The 19,402-nt window shown below is 55.5% G+C and overlaps 2 protein-coding genes across 3 annotated transcripts in view; one reads left to right on the top strand and one right to left on the bottom strand.

Annotated features, from left to right (window-relative positions):
• The first annotated feature begins 403 nt into the window (after nucleotides 1–403).
• On the top strand, nucleotides 404–5,156 carry NDUFB2 (NADH:ubiquinone oxidoreductase subunit B2). Its single transcript, XM_004608220.2, has 4 exons — nucleotides 404–562; nucleotides 2,071–2,215; nucleotides 4,064–4,163; nucleotides 5,082–5,156. The coding sequence occupies exons 1-3, from the start codon at nucleotides 465–467 to the stop codon at nucleotides 4,136–4,138; spliced, it is 318 nt and encodes a 105-aa protein (XP_004608277.1). The 5' UTR covers nucleotides 404–464; the 3' UTR covers nucleotides 4,139–4,163; nucleotides 5,082–5,156.
• Nucleotides 5,157–8,179: 3,023 nt separating this feature from the next.
• Nucleotides 8,180–19,402, bottom strand: part of BRAF (B-Raf proto-oncogene, serine/threonine kinase) — a 158,241-nt gene continuing 147,018 nt past the window's right edge. For both annotated transcript variants that reach the window (XM_055124025.1, XM_055124026.1), the window contains one exon: nucleotides 8,180–13,956. In XM_055124025.1, coding sequence (XP_054980000.1) covers nucleotides 13,934–13,956 — 23 coding nt within the window. In that variant the 3' untranslated portion in view covers nucleotides 8,180–13,933. The remainder of the gene's footprint in view (nucleotides 13,957–19,402) is intronic.

A 19,402-nucleotide genomic window follows, 5' to 3' on the forward strand; every position in this document is an offset into this window, starting at 1 on the left:
CACGGAAACAAGCCAGAAGGAAACGGGTCCAGCCACTGGCCCGGGCTACCGACGCAGAGACGAGAGTGACCGGGGGCTGGCGGGGCGGCGGGGCGCACGGAGGCGGTAAGGGGGCTCTCGAGTACCGCAGCTGCGACACCGCGGTCAGAAATGACTAGAAATAAGGTGCAACAGCAGCCGGGAGCTCTGGAAGCACCGGAGCAGCCGAGGCCCGCGCAGGGCCGGTGGGGACGCGGCACAGGCCGGCACGGGCCGGACGTGGGGCGGCCCCGAGTCCTGGCGCGGTGTTGGGTTTCCCCAGGGCCCACGGCGTGTCCGCGGGCCGCCCCCGCCCGCCACACGCCCCACCTCCCCGGACGACGTGACGCGGGGCCGCGAGCGGCGCAGGCCGATGACGTCAGGCGGGCGTGGGGAAGTGACGTCGCGGAGGCGCGGCGGGCACGGCTGGGTGGACGCGGGCTGGCATGTCGGCGTTGACGCGAGTAGCGCCCTTCGTTCGCCTCGGACGCCGCCTCTTCAGGGGCGTCCGTGCGCAGGAGGCGGGGGGCGCCGGAGTCCGCCGGTGAGTGTCGGCGGGGGCCGAGGCTTCGCCTCCTGGGAAGGGAAAGTGCCCGTGTCCGGGGCGCCCTCACCTTGACGCGCGGCTCTGGGACCTTGCGGCGACCCCTCGCCCCGAGGCATGCTGGGATTTGTAGTGCGGCCGCGCGGGGCGGGGCCTGTGTGGGGCGGGGTTTGCGGGTGTGAGAGGCGGGGTTTGAGGGTAAGGGGCGGAACTTGGGCGGGGCCTGGGCGGGGCCTGGGCGGGTCCGGCTCCGTTGCCTGAGCTCATATTAAATACCGCGTCAACCCATCCCTACTGCGGATTCGATCCCCGCCACCCCATATGTCCCTCCTCGCGTCCCCTGACCCGCCAGGAGAGATCTCTGAGCATACAGCCTGGAGTAAACCCTGAGTATTTTCAGGTATAGCCCCCAAACAAACAACCCCCCACTTTCACCCAAGCGGGGGCCAGAGAGATGGTACAGGGCTACCTAGCACTTACCTTGTATGCTGCGGACCCAGGTCCGATCCCCGGTATCCCGTATGGTCCCCCGAGCCCACTAGAAGTGATTTCTGAGCGCAGAGCCAGGAGTAACCCCAGCACCGATAGGTATGACCCCCAAACCAAACAGAACAAAGGTCTTCCCTACCCCGGAGCTGGTCCTGAGAGTTCCCAGGTGAATGTGGCTTAGAGGAGGTGAGGACACACCTCGTGGAGAAGACAGCGTCTGGCTGGTGCTTTGAGGCCTCCAGTGGGGGTCCGGGAGTGACAGAGGCTAGGAGGGGACCCCTCCGGTGGGCGGGGGAGGGAATGGCAAAGCGGCCAGAGACCTGGCTCAGCGAGCACGGGTGGAGGTGATAGCGACTTTTGGAGATTTGGTTTGTTTTGGGCCACGCCCAGCGGTGTCCAAGGAAACACGTGGTGCGAGATTTGAATCCTGAGTGTGTGCCCTCCTTTGAGACATCCCACCCCCATATCTTAGCGATTTAATTTTTTTGCGTTTTTGTGTCACTCCTGGCCATGCTTGGGGCTAACTCCTGGCTCTGAGCTCAGGGACCACCGCAGCGGGTCCTCGGGGTGCTGGCGATGGAACCTGGACCAGCTGTTTGCCAGGCGAGCGTCCTGCCTGTTGAACTAGCTCCCCTAAGTTTTTGTTCAAAAAATTTTAAGTTTTGGAGCCACACGGACACATCCGGTGGCGGCTTGGCCAACTAGTGGTTCCAAAGTAGTGCCCAAGAATGGGGCGATGCTCGGACCCCGTGGTGCGGGGACGAGGCCCTGGTGCGTGCCAGGCCCTGTCCTGACCCGTGTCATCTCCGGCCTGAGCCCGATGCTTGGACCCTCACTCCTGCCGCAGGGCCGCGAGCTCGCAGGGAGGGAACCTCAGGCCTCGCCTTTGGAGAGTCCGGCGGGTCCTGGCTGCTCCGCTGGTCCGAGGCAGCCTCAGAGAAGCGGCTGCTTGCGGGGGCGTGTGCGGGAGGAGCGCGAGGGTGGGCTTCTGGCCTCTGAGCCGCCTTTCGCCGCCCCAGGGCCGGCGGCGGGGTGCACATCGAGCCCCGCTACCGCCAGTTCCCGGAGCTGACGCGCTCGCAGGTGGTCCAGGCCGAGTTCTTCAGCGGCCTCATGTGGTTCTGGATCCTCTGGCGCCTCTGGCACGACTACGACGCGGTGCTGGTGAGTGCCACGGGACGAGCTGGGGGGGGAGGGGGGAGGGTAATCGACTCCGCCCGGGTAATCGACTCGTTTCTTTGCTGGTTTGGTTTTGGGCTACTCCTGGCTCTAAGCTCAGGAGTCACTCCGGGTGGGCTTGGGAATAGGGGCAGCTCGGGTGCAAGGCAAGGGCCTAGCCGCTGTGCTTTCTCCGCCCCTCCCCCCCCAGCGTTTTGCTGGTTTGAGCAACATTTTCTTTTTCTTTTTTTTTTTTTTCCACTTTTTGGGTCACACCCGGCGATGCACAGGGCTTACTCCTGGCTTTGCACTCAGGAATTACTCCTGGCGGTGCTCAAGGGACCGACCATATGGGATGCTGGGAATCGAACCCGGGTCGGCCGCGTGCAAGGCAAATGCCCTACCCACTGTACTATTGCTCCAGCCCCCTATTTTTCTTTTATGGAGTCAAGGGCACACCTGGCCGTGCTCAAGCTACTCCCGATGGTGCTGGGAGTCACACCTGGGACTCTGGCCCGACGGCTGGACAGCCGGACAGCCAGCATCTCCCCGGCCCTGCCTCCGGCAGTTTCTCTGCTCATTCCCCTCCACCTGCTCGCCATTTGTTGTTTGATTTTTGGGTTTTGGGCCACACCTGGCTGTACTCGAGGCTTCCTCCTGGCTCTGCGCCCGCGGCTTGCCTCTGGCAGTATTAGGGGGACCCGGGTCAGCTGTAAGGCGAGCGCCCACCCTTGTCATGGTGCTCGGCCCCCCTCACCTGTGGCTGTCTTATCTGACAGGAGTTCGTGTGCTCAGTATCTGTTTTTCTTTTCCCTCAGCCTCATTTTTTGGCTCTGCTTGCAGAAGTCAGTGTCCGACGCCGTCCTCGCAGCCCCCCGCGTGCGTGGGCCATGGCCGTCGGTTTTCTTTTGGTCTTTTTTCACTTTTTCTTTTTTTCTAAACTCCCTTTTTTCCCTTTTTAATTTTTTTTCTTTTGGGGTCACACCTGGCAATGCACAGGGGTTACTTCTGGCTCTGCACTCAGGAATTACTCCTGGCGGTGCTCAAGGGACCGACCATATGGGATGCTGGGAATCGAACCCGGGTCGGCCGCGTGCAAGGCAAATGCCCTACCCGCTATGCTATTACTCCAGCCCCCCCTTTTTAATTTTTATTGTACTGATTTATTTTTGGATGGTGGGGCTTGAACCCTGTCCTCTGGCCCAGAGTGTGCCCCCTAATGCCGCGGGACACCCCGCCCCCTTTTCTCACTCCCTTCCCTTTGTTCCCCTTGTGTCTCTGACTTCTTATTTCCGGGCCTGTTACCCTTTGTGGTTGCCTTTTTGTCCCTGGGTGAGTGTTTTCCTTAGGTATCCCCTTCTTGGCGCCGGGATGCGGGGCTGCCGTGGGCCCTGTTTGCCGTTTGGAGGGGCCCGCCTGCCCGCCCGCCCGCCTGCCTCAGCCAAGCTTCCGTCAAGCTGGAGCCCAGGCACGTGGCACCGCCACCAGACCTGGGGTTGGCTGCAGGGAGAGCCCGTGGCCTGGTCCTAGAGGCTTCAGCCCCACCGTGTCTGCGCCTGTGACGGCCCGCGTGGGCCCATTAGGCTGGCGCTTTTCCCACGGTTTCTTCTGAAGCAGAACCTGGTATACGAAACATCTTTTTGTTTTTTTTTTCCTTTTTGGGTCACACCCGGCGATGCTCAGGGGTTCCTCCTGACTCTGCACTCAGGAATCACTCCTGGCGGTGCTCAGGGGACCATATGGGGTGCCGGGGATCGAACCCGGGTTGGCTGCATGCGAGGCCATCCTGCCCACTGTATCATCGCTCTGGCCTCAGAATGTCGGTTCTTGACCAGTTTCAAATGTCTTCTGCAGGGTCACTTCCCCTACCCGGACCCTTCCCAGTGGACGGACGAGGAGCTGGGCATTCTTCCTGACGATGAGGACTGAGGGACGCCGCCCGCTGGGCGTGGGGGTAGGCCACCACTTCTAGTCACTTCGGGGTGCTGGGCTTGTGGGCCACACCAGCAGTGCTTGGGGACCCTCTGGGGTGCTGGGGATCAAACCTGGCTTGGCCGCTTCGGGTAAGCACCCTCCCTGCCGTGCCCGCTCCAGGCCTGCTTTTCTTTCCTCGGTAGGGCCCCGGGCTGGGGCCTCTGCTTCATTCCTGTTCTTCCCAATCCGTTCCCGGCCCTCGCAGTTCGGAAACAGCGAAAGCCTCTGGCCTCAGCTTTCCCTGACCAGGATTTTTTTTTCTTCTGAAAGGGAAGTATGAGGACAGGCATGTCGGCCACTGGCAGATCTCGCCTTGTGTGTGAGGCCGAGTGTCAGCCCTGGACCGGCCAAGGAAACAGCAAAACAAACTCCTTCCCGCCAAAGCACTGAGCGAAAGAGCGAGCCCAGGGGTCAAGGCCACTTGCCTTGCACAGGGCCGGCCCTGGTTCGATTTTCAGCAACCTCCTTGGGACCCCCCCAGCACTGCCTGCAAGCTCCTTGCACAGCTGGGTGTGGTCGGATACCCCTGGCACCCCCCCGAAAATTACTGATAATCTCCATCACTCAAAGGCCTCGGGGTTCCGAACAGATAGGAAGCATGATGGCGGTTACATGTCCCCAGTGACATCACCAAGAAGGGCTGGGGAGAGACTGAGGGGGGTCCCAGGTGTGACCCCTGCCACCCTGCAGGGGGTGGCCCCCGAAGGTCAGCTGAAGAGGAGCTTCTTGTCCCCGCTTTGCTGTGGTGAGGCTGCCCAGGCCTGCTGGCAGGCTGCCAGCCCCCCCGCCCTGGCCTGTGGACCCTGAGAGACCCGGGACATGCCCCTTCCCTGGAGTCGCGGGGCAGCGGCTGGGCCGAGCGGGGTGACTGACGCTTTCTGCTCTCCTTTCCCTGCAGGGGCCGCGCCGTGGTGTGACGTCATGGCCTCTGTGTTGTACATTCAGATTATAAATTAAAGTGGTCAAGAACGAGGTCCCGCCTCCTAGATGTGTCTGACCCTGTCCGCCGCCCTTTTCCCGCGGGGTCTCAGGGCTCTGCGCCTGCGAGGCCCCCGAGCTCCCGGTGATGGCCGCAGGCAGCGCGCCTTCACGGGCCCGGGCCCCGTCTTGCATTGCACGCTGATGGGCCAGACCGCGTCTCTCTGTGGCGGCCAGTACTTGGCCCGAGTAGCCAGAGTAGAGCCATGCGTGGCCTCTCTGGTGGGCGGGGCCGTCGGGGTGAGTGGTGAAGACCGGCCAGGTGAGTGGGAGCCAGAGGGAACGGGCCGAGAGCGCAGAGCGGGATGGTGCCGGCCTTCCAGCCCCCCAGCCTTGGTTGGAATTCCTGGAACCCCGTCTGAATGCCAGCACCAGCAGGGGTCACCCCCGGGCCCCAGGGAGGAGCTGAAGATACTTCAGTTTTGCAGGCCAGGGGGAGGACGGGGGTAAAGCAGGGGGCTAGCACACAGCACCCCCTGGCACCACCGGGTGGTCCCCTGAGCCCCGCCAGGCCAGGATATTTCCCTTCCGGGCCGGAGAGAGACAGTACAGGGGTAAGGAAGGCGCTGACCGCGAGTGGTCTAACTGGGTTCCACCCACAGCACCAAAATGGCCCTGGAGCCCCGCCAGGAGCGACCCCTGGGAGCAGAGCCGGGATAAGCGCCGGGCGCCGCCAGGTGTGGCCCCCGAGATGGAAGAACCAGATTCACTTTTCCCACGATTGTTTCAAAGTTCTTTTCGGCCTCACGCGCCTCCCAGCTCGGGGCGGCGTGTGGCAGGGAAAGTGCCTGACGGGATGGGCGGGAGGGGGGCTCCTCGCTGGCCTGCTTTTATCTTTGGGGTGGGGCACTGCCAGGGCTGGGGCAGGCGGCTGCAGACGCCGCTGGGATCAGCCTTGGGCTCGGGGGTCGGGGTGGGGGGGGTACTGGACTGGGGTCCGAGGCGTTGGGTCTGGGGGGCGGGAATGGCAGCCGCAGGCAGGGCCTGGCGCCCGCGCTCCCTCTGGCCTTTGGGGGGTGCCGCAACAGCGCAGCGAGCCCCAGCCCCGGGCCTCAGACTTTGCCCACGTTTGATTTGGCTCCACATGACCCCCGAGCACTGCCAGGTGAGCCCACAGAGCAAACTGGATCTGTCCCTGATGAAGGGGGATAGTTCCGGGGAAGCACAGGCCGGGGCCCGGCACCACCCCCGCCAGGCCTCACCGGGGAGCCCAGCCCTGCCCGGGAAGCCCCGTGAGCGGCCCTCAAGGGCTCCTCGCTGAGGTGTTTTTCAGGGGCGCCAGGGAGCAAACGCTGAGACATGCACGAGGTGTGGCCTGTGCTGCTGAGCCCCGTCGGGCCCCTTTCTGTGCCGACACTGGACGCAGGAGACTGACCACCGCCAGTCCCGAGACTTCCGGGGGCCGCGTGTGCGGCTCCTCTGTACAGAACCTCATTGCAATAATGCAGTTAACCGGGGGTGAGTCGTGAGGAAAACCTCTCACAGAATACCATCCCCCGCCCCAAAGCATCTTTGGGTTGGTTCTTGGCCCACACCGGGCTGTGCCTGGGGTATGTGGTGGTGGGCACCAAGCCCAGTGTGGCCCCCTGAGGTGCCCGGCTGGTGCACTGGCTCCAGCCCTGCTGAACACCTGGGAAGGAGCGAGAACTGCATCTCGGGGTAACCTGAGCGCCACTGGGCCTGCTTGCGGGATCAAGGCAGTAACTTGAATGTTCTGAAAAACACGCTGTGGTCAGTTTGGTCAATATGATTTCTGAAAATGTGCTGAGAAACTTTTCTGTAGTGCTGGGGATAAAACTCAGGGCCTCATACGCACAAGGCAGCGCTCTGCGGCTGAGTAGATGGGAAACAGGCTCAGAGAAAGTGCTCGTCTTGGCAGTGTTTTCTGTGAGCCGGCGGGGTGTGAAGGCAGTTGCCAGCTCCTGGTAGCTGCTGCCTTGCATATACATCGGACTTTTCATGTTCAACTTAGGGCTTCCAGGGGAAGCTTTGCAAGGTTTTCTTCTAGAAATCTTCAAACTTAAGGTCAGAAACTCAAACGCGCAAAATTAACTCAGCGGGGTAGCTAGCATGGAAAAAGTTCATTGGTTGGGGCTGGAGCCATGGTACAGTGAGGAAGCATCAGCCTTGCACGTGGCCAACCCAGGTTCGATCCCTGGTATCCGTATGGTCCCCTGAGCAATGCCAGAAATAAGTCCTGAGTAACCCCTGGGCACTGCCAGGTGTGCTGCCAAAACCAACAAATGTTAAAAAAAAAATCTTAAAAATTAGCATAGTTTCAAATATGTCCATGTGTTTTTTGTGTGTGTTGTGATTGACAGGGCTAGAGATAGGGCAGGGGGTAAGGCACCTGTGGTCCTGACCCTAAGCACCACTGAGTGTGATCCAAATCTGCCACCCCCTCCCCAAATGAGAAGCTTGAAACAAGCCCTCCGGGAACCTCTCCAGTCAAGTGACACTAACCCACGCGAGGGGCACCCCCAACACGAGCGTGCCCCACACGGGACCAGAGTGACAGGAGGGGAGGCGGCCAACCGGAGTCCTATCCCCGGCACCCCATGTGGTCCGCTGAGCCCACCAGGAGTGATTCCTGAGCACCCCTGGGTGTGGTCCCCAAACAAAACACCAACGTTCGAGGGCACTGCGAGAAGGGAAATACGCCAGTCGCAGGGGCTGGAGCCCTAGGACCACAGGCAGGGCACTTGCCTTGCACGTGGCCAACCCAGGTTCAATTCCCAGCCTTCCGTATGGTCCTGAGTGCCACCAGGAGTGATTCCTGAGCACAGAGCCAGGAGTAAGCCCTGAGCATCGCCAGGTGTGGCCCCCCCCCCCCCAAAAACCCCCCAAAGACTGTCACCACCCCAGCTGTGCCCGGGCAGAGCATTTCCAAGGGACTTGCACCTAAGTGGTGAGTGATGTTTGATGCATTTCTCAGCCCCGCCTGTACAGACCGGGAGTCCCTGAGGGGCAGGTCCAGGTTGGCTGGGGGCAGGGAGGGTCAGAGAAAGAAGAGCCGCGTCCATGCAGTCAATCTTTATTAGAGTGTATGCGCATATTCACATCAAGTACAGAGAGCTTGTTTGCCTTGTTCTATAATACAGTTTTTAAATAACTTTACACAAATAAATTTCTTCAATCTGAAGTTCGGCTATCTTTTTTAAAATTTAATTCTCCATGCTGTCTATCCAAACTGAACAATATTTTCCATTGTACAAATTTACATGAGAAAAACTCCAAAGTACAAATGAAGGGACCTGAGCAGGAAAGAGAACCGAAGTATCAAGAAGTAGGTGTGGGAAGAGTCTTTTTGTTTTTCTGTTTTTTGTTTTTTTTTTTTTAAAAAGGAAGATTCAAGCAAACATTGAGGAGTAAGGGACAAAGGGAGACATCCATCTGACGGAAAATAAATTTATTTTATTTTTTTTTATGAATTGAAAAATAAGCTTTAAAAATAGTTACTCCATTGTAATTTTTGCAAAGCAGGTAGAGAGAGGTGTGCGGGCCATGGAAACCATCCCACCTTTCCCCCGGGCACACCCAGACCTTTCTGTGCTTGAGTGGATGCGGGAGCCTCACTGGCAGCGAGGCGGGAGTGTGAGTGTCAAGGCCACCAGAGTAGGGGGGAGACCAGGAGTCCCGGCCGCAGCACAGTGAAAACCCTAAGGATTTTCCTTGCCCTGTCCCTTGGAGAACTGTCCTCAAACCCACGTGCTCGCGGAATGGGGGCGACTTGATTTCTTTGGGCCCAAACCCAGAGCAGCGGTCACGACCCAACAGAATTCGAGGGGCACACGCGGCTGGCTGGCTTGGGCTGAGGGAGGGGACGGTCAGGGCAGACACGGAACCACAGGCCGCTGCACGGGAGGGAGCGAGTCCCCGACGGGTCGGGGAGGGCCAGCGGACAGACGCACACGGAGGGGATGAGTTCACAGCTTAGAGGAAGCAGCACACTTATTGCACTCGGACGCTGCAGTCTAGGTCACTGGTTTACTTCCCACCTCGTGTCCACGGCCTCTCCCCTGACGCTTTGGTCCCTTTGTCTCGATGCTGGGGCCACACGGCTTACCTACGCGAGTCCCCAGTCTCTGTGCATGGGAGGACACACACGGCACTACAACACACGGGTTAGGAAGGCGGCACGCACGAACACAACACGAACTTCTCAGGACAGAACCGGGCTAAGCAGCTCTCCCTCGCGAGTCCCCCGCCCCACCCCCGGGCCGGACGGGAGCCGCTGGGCCATCTGTCTGGGGCTGTGTGCCAGGGCCAGGAGCCGCCGAGCCCTGGCACAGAGATATTGCTGATACGAACATAAAAACCAACTCCAGTTCCTTTGTTTTTAAAAAGTACTTCCGTCTAGAGGATTCTCTTTAAAAAAAAAACGCGTCACACGCTGGACACTGGCTGTGTTCTCACGCACGACTGCTGCTCTCCTTGCAAGAGTCAAAACCGCCGGATTTAGCAAGGAATAAAAAACTACATTCACAGGTGAAATTGTTGCTGACATTTAAAAAGACGTACTTCCGGAGGGGGCGGGGGTCCGGGTCCCTCTGTGCTTTGCGGTGAAGCACGGTTTCCGTCACCCGAGGCTTCAGGACTTCGGCCGCCTGTCTCAGCCACCGTCCCCGTCCCGCCAGCGAACTCTGTTGACTTAGGGTTCAACTGCCAGGCGGCAGCGAAGTTTGCCGGCAACAGCAGAGCTGACGGTCTCGGGTCCTGATGCTTCCGATGACCTCCCCCCCCCCCCCCCCCCCCCCGGGCAGGCAGAGCTGCTCTTGCAACCCGGCCGGAAGGCGCCGGGGTGTCTGGTGGCAGATGAGACTGCAGCCGACTCACAACAGCCCGTCCCGCTCAAGCTACCGACGGAGTTCACCCAGGAACGGGCGGGCAGCGGCGCCCAGGACTCGGAACTCGTCTGTCCCGCAGCTTCCCTCAGCAGGAAACAGCTCTCGAGGCTTCGCTTAAAAGTCCCACGCCTTGAGGGACCCACAGGAGTAGAAAAGTTTCGCTAGAAACGTCACTGAACTACAGTTTCAACCTCGTTGCTCTATGTGATAAATATAACTGACTCCACGAGGGATTGTGTGCTTTAAAAAAATAGTTTTGTTCGCTGAAAATTTACCTGTTTTCTCTCTTTTTTTAATTTTTAAATGAGTGGATTCTTCTTCTTCTTGGCTATAAACCCTTAGAACATTGACCTCGCGGTCTCAACTGCCCCTAAAGACCAGCAGAGGGGCCGAGAGCGGCTCCTCCCCCACCCCGGCGCGGCCTGCTGAAATGTCAGCTGTTTTATTGCATGACGAAGGCACGGTAAGATCATTTGGGTAAGATCATTTGGCAAATTGTCAAGGTATTTTTCCAGCGCCTTCCCCACCCCACGGCAATGAAGGAGCTGCTGCCCGGCCTCAGAACATCACCATGTTTGCACTGAGAACGTCACGAGTGACGCCCCGGGCCCAGGCGCGGCTCACGCTGACCAGAGGGTCTTGTGGGCGGGGAGGCCCGCCTCGTGGCGGGTGGATCCCCGGTGACAGAGTGGTAGCCAGACTGCCTTGCCAAGCCCGCTGCGGCTCAGCAATGGTCCCCCCGACTCCGTGAAGGTGACGAGGCTGAAGGCGAGCCCCACGCGGACGGTGGCACCTCGTTCCAACCGGGGGTCTCCTGAGCTCCGTTTCTGCGGCCTGACGGCTGACGTGAGCGCTCGGATCCCAGTCCACACTGTCCCGATTTGGAAAGAGGAACCTCGTTCTCCGGAGGTAGTTTCGGGAAGGGTTGGCTGAACCCTGCTCGGTGGTGACGAGGGGTCAGCATGAGCGCGGAGCAAGGCCTGCACGAACTGGAGCCTTGGACGGGACTGCCAAGCTTCGGGCTGGAGGCGGGATGGTTTCTCTGAGCCCCGCAGAGCTCCCGGCCTGGGAGACAGACGTTCCAAGTACGTTTGGGTGGGGTCTGCGGGGTCTGGAGTCGGCGTCCTCGGCATCGCCGCCAGGACTGGGTGCTGGGACAGCAGGACCGTGTCCCTGGCTCTGCTGCTCGCCAGTGTCCCGTCTCTGCTCTTACTGGCCGACAGTACTTTGGGGGCTGAAGTCGATCCCCCAGATTCTCACTGAACAACGAAAAAGTCCGCCAGGAACCATCCCATTTAAGAGCCGTCCTTCATGGCCCCGTCACAGCTGGTCGGCGGCCTCGCCCCCCGTCCCTCGCCCCTTCCCGGGGGCCGCGGTGTCTGCCGGGCCACGCACTGGCTCCCCGGCCGCGCTAAAGTGCTTCACGCCGACCAGGAGCGCCCCTGACCCTTCCCAGGGAGCTCCCGAGTCTACCTGCGATCCAAGTATCAAAAAATAAAGCGAGACTGAGAGGAAACCTTTTCTCATGTCGCATGTGCTCTAAAACAGAAATTTTGACGGCATAAAGGGTAAAGTTAATTTTTAATCAAAACAAAAAAAAATTTTTTTTGGCCACACCCAACTGTGCTCAGGGTTTATTCCTGACTCCTCGCAGGGCTTGGGGGACAGTACGGGGGGGACCAGGGGTCCAAGCCAGGTCAGCTGTGTGCAAGGCAAGTCCCTTCCCTGCTCTACTCTCTCCGGCCCAGTGTTCTGTCTTCCTAAGGGCCCGAAGGAAAAGCTCAGTGATGCCCTGAACCACGTTCTCGAGCCTGAGGAAAGCGCAGGGAAACCTCCTGCGCCCTGCCTGGGGTCTGCGCCCCTAACCGGCAGGGCCAGCCGTGCTCAAGGCCAGCTCTCTCCACGCTGGAAAGCATCGCTGGGACTCACTTCCAAGGACCCACGTTCCCAAGACCATGTTTTTAAAGGCGGGGCAGCACCATGCTCTTTCAGTGAGCAGAAACCGGTTCCCAAGCCTGCGGGGTCCCAGTGTGCTAGGACACGGCTGCCGACACGCAGAGGGGCACGGGGCTTGTGCGCGTCACCGCTGACTGGGACTCGCTTCCGTCTCCCTGCGAACACCTTTTCAGCAACCTTCCTCTGAGGACACTGTCTGAGCGAAAGTCATCTAATGGCAGTGAGCTTTAGTAGACTAAAAAAGAGACAGAGGGCAAAGATTTTCCAGAAAACACACAATTTGTAGTAACAATGTTCAGTTCTCTGAATCATCTCACAGAGCCTCCCTTAATTTCTTTCAGAGCCTGGTCGGGCTGATACCTTAGATTTGCTTTACATTCCTAAATCCTGAGGAGAGATTCCAGAATGTGTCGGATAAGGGAGGGATCTGCCAGGACAAACCCAGAGTCACAGATTTTGTTTTCCTTTTTTTTTTTTTTAAATGAGCTTTAGCTTAAAAACGTAGCAGCTTTTTCCGACACAAAGGACAAAAGTAGGCCCACACCACTTCCCTTCGTCCCAGGACACCTACATCACTCTATTCTGTGCCTGGGAACGTGACTGCCAAATTATCCAACCTTTTGAGGACCAGGCTTGGGGGAAAAAGGAAGGAGGAGAATGAATGGAGACACCACCATTTTTATTTTAGGTTGCATATTCTAGATGAGACTAGAAGGAAGATGCAGAACGTAGAGTCGGAGTGCAGTCGGGAGAAACAATGAATATTAGCAAAGATGTTAGTCGTGGATCCAGCAAGTACCATGAATTTAAAAATGATAAAGATCGGTCATTATGCTACGACTCCCCATGATTTCAATAGAGAAAAAGGATCGCCTTTCTTTAAAAGTTGCTTGTATAACAAAAATACAATTTTCCAGGATATAGAATTCTGGTGGGAAGGCTTATTTTATTCCAATTCAATTAGATCTGAAAGTTATTTAATAAAAATATAATAGAAGAAACTTGGAAATTAAAATGTGTACCTTACATTTAAGTTACATAAATGTCTCACATTCAAAACCGTTATGAAGCAGTTTGGTGGGCTTCTGATTAGACCCTGCCGGGCGCCGGGGGGCCTGGACAGAGCAGCCACATTGGTACTTGGTGACTGGAAGAGCTTAGAGGAAGATATCCACTGTATTTCCTGAGAACTTGCTAGATGTGGAGCACCCCGGTGCGTGTCTCCATTGCGGGGCCCAGTGAGAAGGGAAGGCCTGTGCCCGCACAGCCCAGCCTACCAGGAAACCGCAGGCCGCCACCCAGGAGGTCCGGAAAAAGATGCAGCATCCCCTTCGCCTCCACACCGACCCCCTTCCTCCTCCTCGCCCCTCGGGCCCCGTCTGCGATGCACGCGCTTACTTCTGTTTCGTCTGGGTACCACTGGCCTGGGCCCACGCGAGGCCCGCCCGCCCTCGCGGCACGGGCATGCTGCATCTTTGTTCCTTCCCTCGGAAATGAACGGAGGAAAGAGCGCTCCACCACGAAACCCCAGAACAGGAAAGAGAACGGTGCCGGGGATCGCGCCGCCCCCTCGGCTGAGCAGCCCCCGGTGGGCGTGCAGGTTAGGGGCCAGGCACCTGGCGGGCTTCCCAGAGCCAAGTCCCAAGCGGTAGCAGCACTTTCGTTCCATCATGCCTGACCGTCAAAAGGTCAGCGCTCAGGCTCTCTCCTCTCTTCCGGGGAGCAGGCAGACTGGTATGCACGCGGTATTTGTGTCGAAGAAGAAACACTGGCAGCAGAGGAGTCTGGTCCTAAAACATTCGTCCCTCTTTCGATGGATGGGAAATTCCACTCTGTTCCATACCAGCTATGCATTGAAAATTCTTTATCTTTAAAAAAAGATTGGAGGAAGAGAACTGTGTCTGATGTTAACAAACTGTACGAACACAAGACTTAAGAAACAAAGAGTAGATGCTGCCCGGTGGTGTGGCTACTTGAAGGCTGCAAATTCTCCTGTGGAGGGAGACAAGAGCTCGTTTTAAAAAAAAGTGTATGATCCCAACTAATCCAGAGACAGACCCCTGGCGGCAAGGCGACTTCCTGCCACACCGGGCACCTTGCAGGCCCAGCAGCGCGCAAGCAGAAATGCCCGACGCTCAGGCAGGATGCCAGCCTCTACAGTCGGAGAGGGCGGGCCGGCGGCCGGCGGCACAGGGGCCAGAATTGCACATTTCCCAGGCGCACACGCCAGGGTTCCCACCAGGCGGCCAGCAGTCCAAAATCCACCCCCCTACCTGATTCATCAACTCATTGTTATTATTACAAGGCCTCTCTGGGGAGGAAAGCAGCAGGAATTATCCTGAGGGCAAATGCCTTGTCCACAGTAGACAGCTGACAAATCCAGATCTTCTATTTTCGACTTAATTTTACCTTGTAAATGACTTAAAAAAATCAAGTAAGAAATACATGTTACTGAGCATTATCGCCAACGCGGGGACTGCAGGGCTGGGGGAGGCGGGGGGCCTATCTTGCAGTGCTCCAGAGCTCTTCCTGGCTTTGTGGGGGTGTTCAAAGGACCGTGGGGGACAGAAGGAGGGTCCTTCACACGCAAGCAAGCACTCTGCCTGTGCTATGGGACTGATACACGGGGAAATTCTTTAAACCACCAAGTTCTTTCGAGGCATCACACTCTTAGCTTATTTAACTTTGTCTGTTGCGTACCGAAATTTTTCATCTACCCTCCTGTTGAGTCTAGAGGCCACTTTCTCTTAACTGTAGATGGGCTGTTGTTTTTTTTGGGGGGGGGAAGGAGGGGTCACACCTGGTGATGCTCAGGGCTTACTTCTGGCTCTGCACTCAAACTGCTCGGGACGGTGCTGGGGACCATGTGGGTTGGTGGGACTGAACCCGGCGAGGCCGTGTGCGGGGCAACCCTACCCACTCTCCTATTGCTCGGCCCATACTGGTGACTTCTGGGGTTGCTTTATTAGCAGTGATTGAAATTTAGTTAGTTTTAACATGATTGTGTTTGTTTTGGAGCCACGTCCAGTGGTGTTCAGGGCTTACTCTTGACTGTGCTCAGGGATCACTCCTGGTAGGGCCCCAGGGACCATATATGGAACCTGGGTTGAACCCGGGTCAGCTGTGCACAAGGCAAGCCACCCAACCTGCTATACTATTTTCTCCAAACACTTTTTTTGGGTCACACCCGGCGATGCACAGGGGTTACTCCTGGCTCTGCACTCAGGATTACTCCTGGAGGTGCTTGGGGGACCATATGGGATGCTGGGAATCAAACCCGGGTTGGTCGAGTGCAAGGCAAATGCCCTACCCGCTGTGCTATTGCTCCAGCCCCCTCCAAACACAATTTTTTAAATTTTTTTTTTTTGCTTTTTGGGTCACACCTGGCAATGCACAGGGGTCATTCCTGGCTCATGCACTCAGGAATTACCCCTGGCGGTGCTCAGGGGATCATATGGGATGCTGGGATTCGAACCCGGGTCGGCCTCGTGCAAGGCAAACGCCCTACCCACTGTGCTATCACTCCAGCCCCCAAACACAATTTTTTAACAGTAGTGGTTTCGGATGGGGATCCCGAAATCACATATGAATACATGTCTATACATATCTGGGGACACCTGGATTTTCTGATATCATTAAATTCCATCTAGTGAATATTGGTTACTAGTGACTGTCGGCAAGCCAAACACATGAGCGAATGGAGCTGGTGTTTAGAGCTGAGTGAACTTGCCCAAGGTCACACAGGAAAATAAAAATCATAGAACTGTAATGCAAACCCAGGGAACGCCAAAGTCCATGGGTCTAAATAATCATACGACTGAAATTCAAACATAAAAGTTTTGTCATTGCAGCTCACGGCGATTCAATTAAAAAAAAAAAATCAACAAGTCCCTAAACCACTTTCAGTGACTCACAATTAGTCTTCCTTCCAGAATTGGGCTTCGGTGTGTTATTTTGCACACAAACCTGTCCCCTCAAGGAGGGAGACAGTCACCTGAATCACACCAAAGCCAGTCTCCTTGTGTGACGTGGGAGTTCCTGAAGGATGAAGGCTGCTCTGGCACGGACACACTGCACTTCTCTTGGCAGTGCAGGGCTGACCCCGGGCCGCCCCTGCCAGGCAGGCCCTCTCCACTGACATACGCTCCAGGCCCCACAGCGGATGTTTGGGGTTTGACCTTAGGACATGCCCAGCTCTGTGGCAGGGGTCGCTCCCTGCAGTGCTGAGGGACCATGTGGAGTGGCCTGAGCCCGGGCACACGCTCAGCTCACTGCGCTCTCAGCCCCTGCACTGGACTGCTTAAACAAGACAAGTGATCACGGGAGAGATGAGAAACTTAGTAAGTAAAAATGTTTAGAAATGTTCAGTAATTCTTTTTTTTTTTTTTTGCTTTTTTTTGGGGTCACACTTGGCGATGCACAGGGGTTACTCCTGGCTCTGCACTCAGGAATTACCCCTGGTGGTGCTCAGGGGACCATATGGGATGCTGGAAATCGAACCCGGGTCGGCCGCGTGCAAGGCAAACGGCCTACCCGCTGTGCTATCGCTCCAGCCCCAGTAATTCTTCTTTTGGGTGCGTTTGTATGTGAGGAGTTTGGGCCACACTCAGGGCTTACTCCTGGCCGACCTCGAGGGACCATATGCAGAGGCTGAGGAATAAACCAGGGTCAGCTGTGTGCAAGGCACGTTTCTTAGCCCTTAGATCATCTCTCTGGCCTCTAAAATGCACCATTTTAAAGACAATGATCTAATGGCTTAGTATTTAAATGCTAGCAAGCACAACACTGTAATATCTTTTTTTTTTTTTTTTGGCTTTTTGGGTCACACCTGGCGATGCACAGGGGTTACTCCTGGCTCTGCACTCAGGAATTACCCCTGGCTGTGCTCAGGGGACCATATGGGATGCTGGGATTTGAACCCGGGTCGGCCGCGTGCAAGGCAAACGCCCTACCCGCTGTGCTATCTCTCCAGCCCCAACACTGTAATATCTTAAAGAAACTTAAAGCATTTGCTTAAATAATAAAACTACTTAAAATCGAGAATATAGGGGCCGGAACAATAGCACAGCGGGTAGGGCGTTTGCCTTGCACGTGGCTGACCCAGGTTCAATTCCCAGCATCCCATATGGTCCCCTGAGCACTTCCAGGGGTAATTCCTGAGTGCAGAGCCAGGAGTAACCCCTGTGCATCACTGTGTGTGACCCAAAAACCAAGTATATATATGTGTGTATATATATATATATATATATATATATATATATATATATGTAACTTTTGGGGCTGGAGAGTGGTAGAGAAAGGTTTAGAAACTTTTCTCTCTCTTTTTTTTTTTTCTTTTTGGGTCACACCCAGCAATGCACAAGGATCACTCCTGGCCCTACCCGCTGTGCTATCACTCCAGCCCCCTAGAAACTTTTCTTGTATGAAGCCAACTCTGATTTGGTCCCTGGCACTGGACATAGTCCCTGAGCACAGAAACAGGAGTAAGTCCAAAGCAAAGTTGGGTAGGGTCCCAAAATAAAAAAAATTAAAAAACAAAAAACAAAAACAAAACAAAAAACAAAACCCAACAACAAAAATACAGATTCATCTCATTACTGACTAGTAAAAATATGAGAAGTGTTCCACTGGAGCTACAGAGATAGTGCGGATGGTTAAGGCGCTGGCCTCACATGTGACCGACCCTGGCTCAATCCTGGCACCACATATGGTCCCAAGTACTACTCAATGACCCCTAAGTACAGAGCCAGGACTAAACCCCAAGCACCTCTGGGTGTGGCCTCAAAGATGTCAACACTCCCCCACTCCCCTACCTCCCCACCCCAGTACACAAAAAGTAAAACCAATTTGATGAAAGACTGACTCCTGCGGAAAAAATAAAAAGGAAATTATTTGAAAGTTCAGGTCTAAGGAAGAAACAGCCAAGAGAGCATAGGCGTACAGTGCTCGCCTTGCGTGCAGCCAACCTGGGTTCAATCCCTGCACCCAAATGGCTCCCTGAGCAATGCCGGAAATCTCCAGGTGTAGGCCCCAAACCATACCCACACCCAGTCACTGGGTATAAAACAAATAAAAATACAGCAGGAAATTCCCACTACCATTATCACTATCCTGCAAATGCTCCTTCTGTGGACTCACATTATCTAAATACATCTTGGCTGTCCTAGTTACTTTTGCTTGGGGGCCATTCTGGATGGTGCTCAGAGTTTACTCCTGGCTGTGCTCAGGGATCACTCCTGGTGGGGCTTGGGGGGCAATATGGGGTACTGGGGATTGAACCAGGTCATGCAAGCTGAGCTCCCTACCCGCTGTACTATTGCTTCAGCCCCTGCCCTATTTTTATTTTACTTAATTTTATTATTTATTTTTGTTTTTTGGGTCACACCTGGCCATGCATAGGGGCTACTCATGGCTCTGCACTCAAGAATTACCCAGGAATCAATGAACCCTATGTAATAATTTCTAAAATCTTATTTTTAGTGTTACTACAAGATTTAGAAATTATGCACTTGTTTTCAACATGTGACATTCTTTTATTTATTTGGGTTTTTGGGTCACACTGGAGATGCTCAGGGTTGACTCCTGGCTCTGCACTCAGGAATGTCTCTTGGCAGTGCTCGGGGGACCATATGGGATGTTGGGAATCGAACCTGGTCGGCCTCATGCAAGGCAAACACCTCCCTGCTGTGCTATCACTCCAGCCCCTCCTTTTTATAAAGTATGAGAAAGCCTTTAAACTTTTTACTTTAAATTTACTGAACACTTCAAACTTTTCTCATACTTTCATTTATTCTTTTCTGAACATTATGAACCAATTCCTGAAAACAACAATGGCATCACTTTTAAGCGACCCAAAGGAGGGGCAACAGGTACATAAACTTATCACTGATTGGTTTTCTTATCACAGATACTGAAATCCAACTGCTTCAAACAACATATTCAAAAACTCATCGATGGTACATAGGGTACATAACATTTCTGCCGTTTGGGGTCACACCTGGCGATGCTCAGGGTTGACTCCTGGCTCTGCACTCAGGAATTACCCCTGGCAGTGCTCAGGGGACCATATGGGATGCTGGGAATTGAACCTGAGTCGGCTGCGTGCAAAGCAAACGCCCTCCCTGCCGTGCAATTACTTCAGCCCCTTCTGCCAATTGTTTAAATGCAATTTTCTTCTTTACAAAGCATGGCTTTTATGCTCTGCAACTTGTGTGCTAGGACAATCTTGAACTGCCTATGTTTGAAAATTGTCCCAAAACACTAGAAAAACTGCAGAAGAGAAAAGTGCCTGCAACAGGGGCAGGTGGGAACGCTGGAGGTTGGTGGACACTGGTGAAGGGCCTGGTTTTGGAACACTGGGTGCCTACAACTCAATCACAAATATCTTGGAAACTTAGTAATTCATGGTAATTAGAAAAAAAATCATCCCATTCCGGAT

This window comes from Sorex araneus, chromosome 1 (assembly GCF_027595985.1).
Source record: "Sorex araneus isolate mSorAra2 chromosome 1, mSorAra2.pri, whole genome shotgun sequence".
In the NCBI taxonomy this organism is placed as follows: Eukaryota; Metazoa; Chordata; class Mammalia; order Eulipotyphla; family Soricidae; genus Sorex; species Sorex araneus.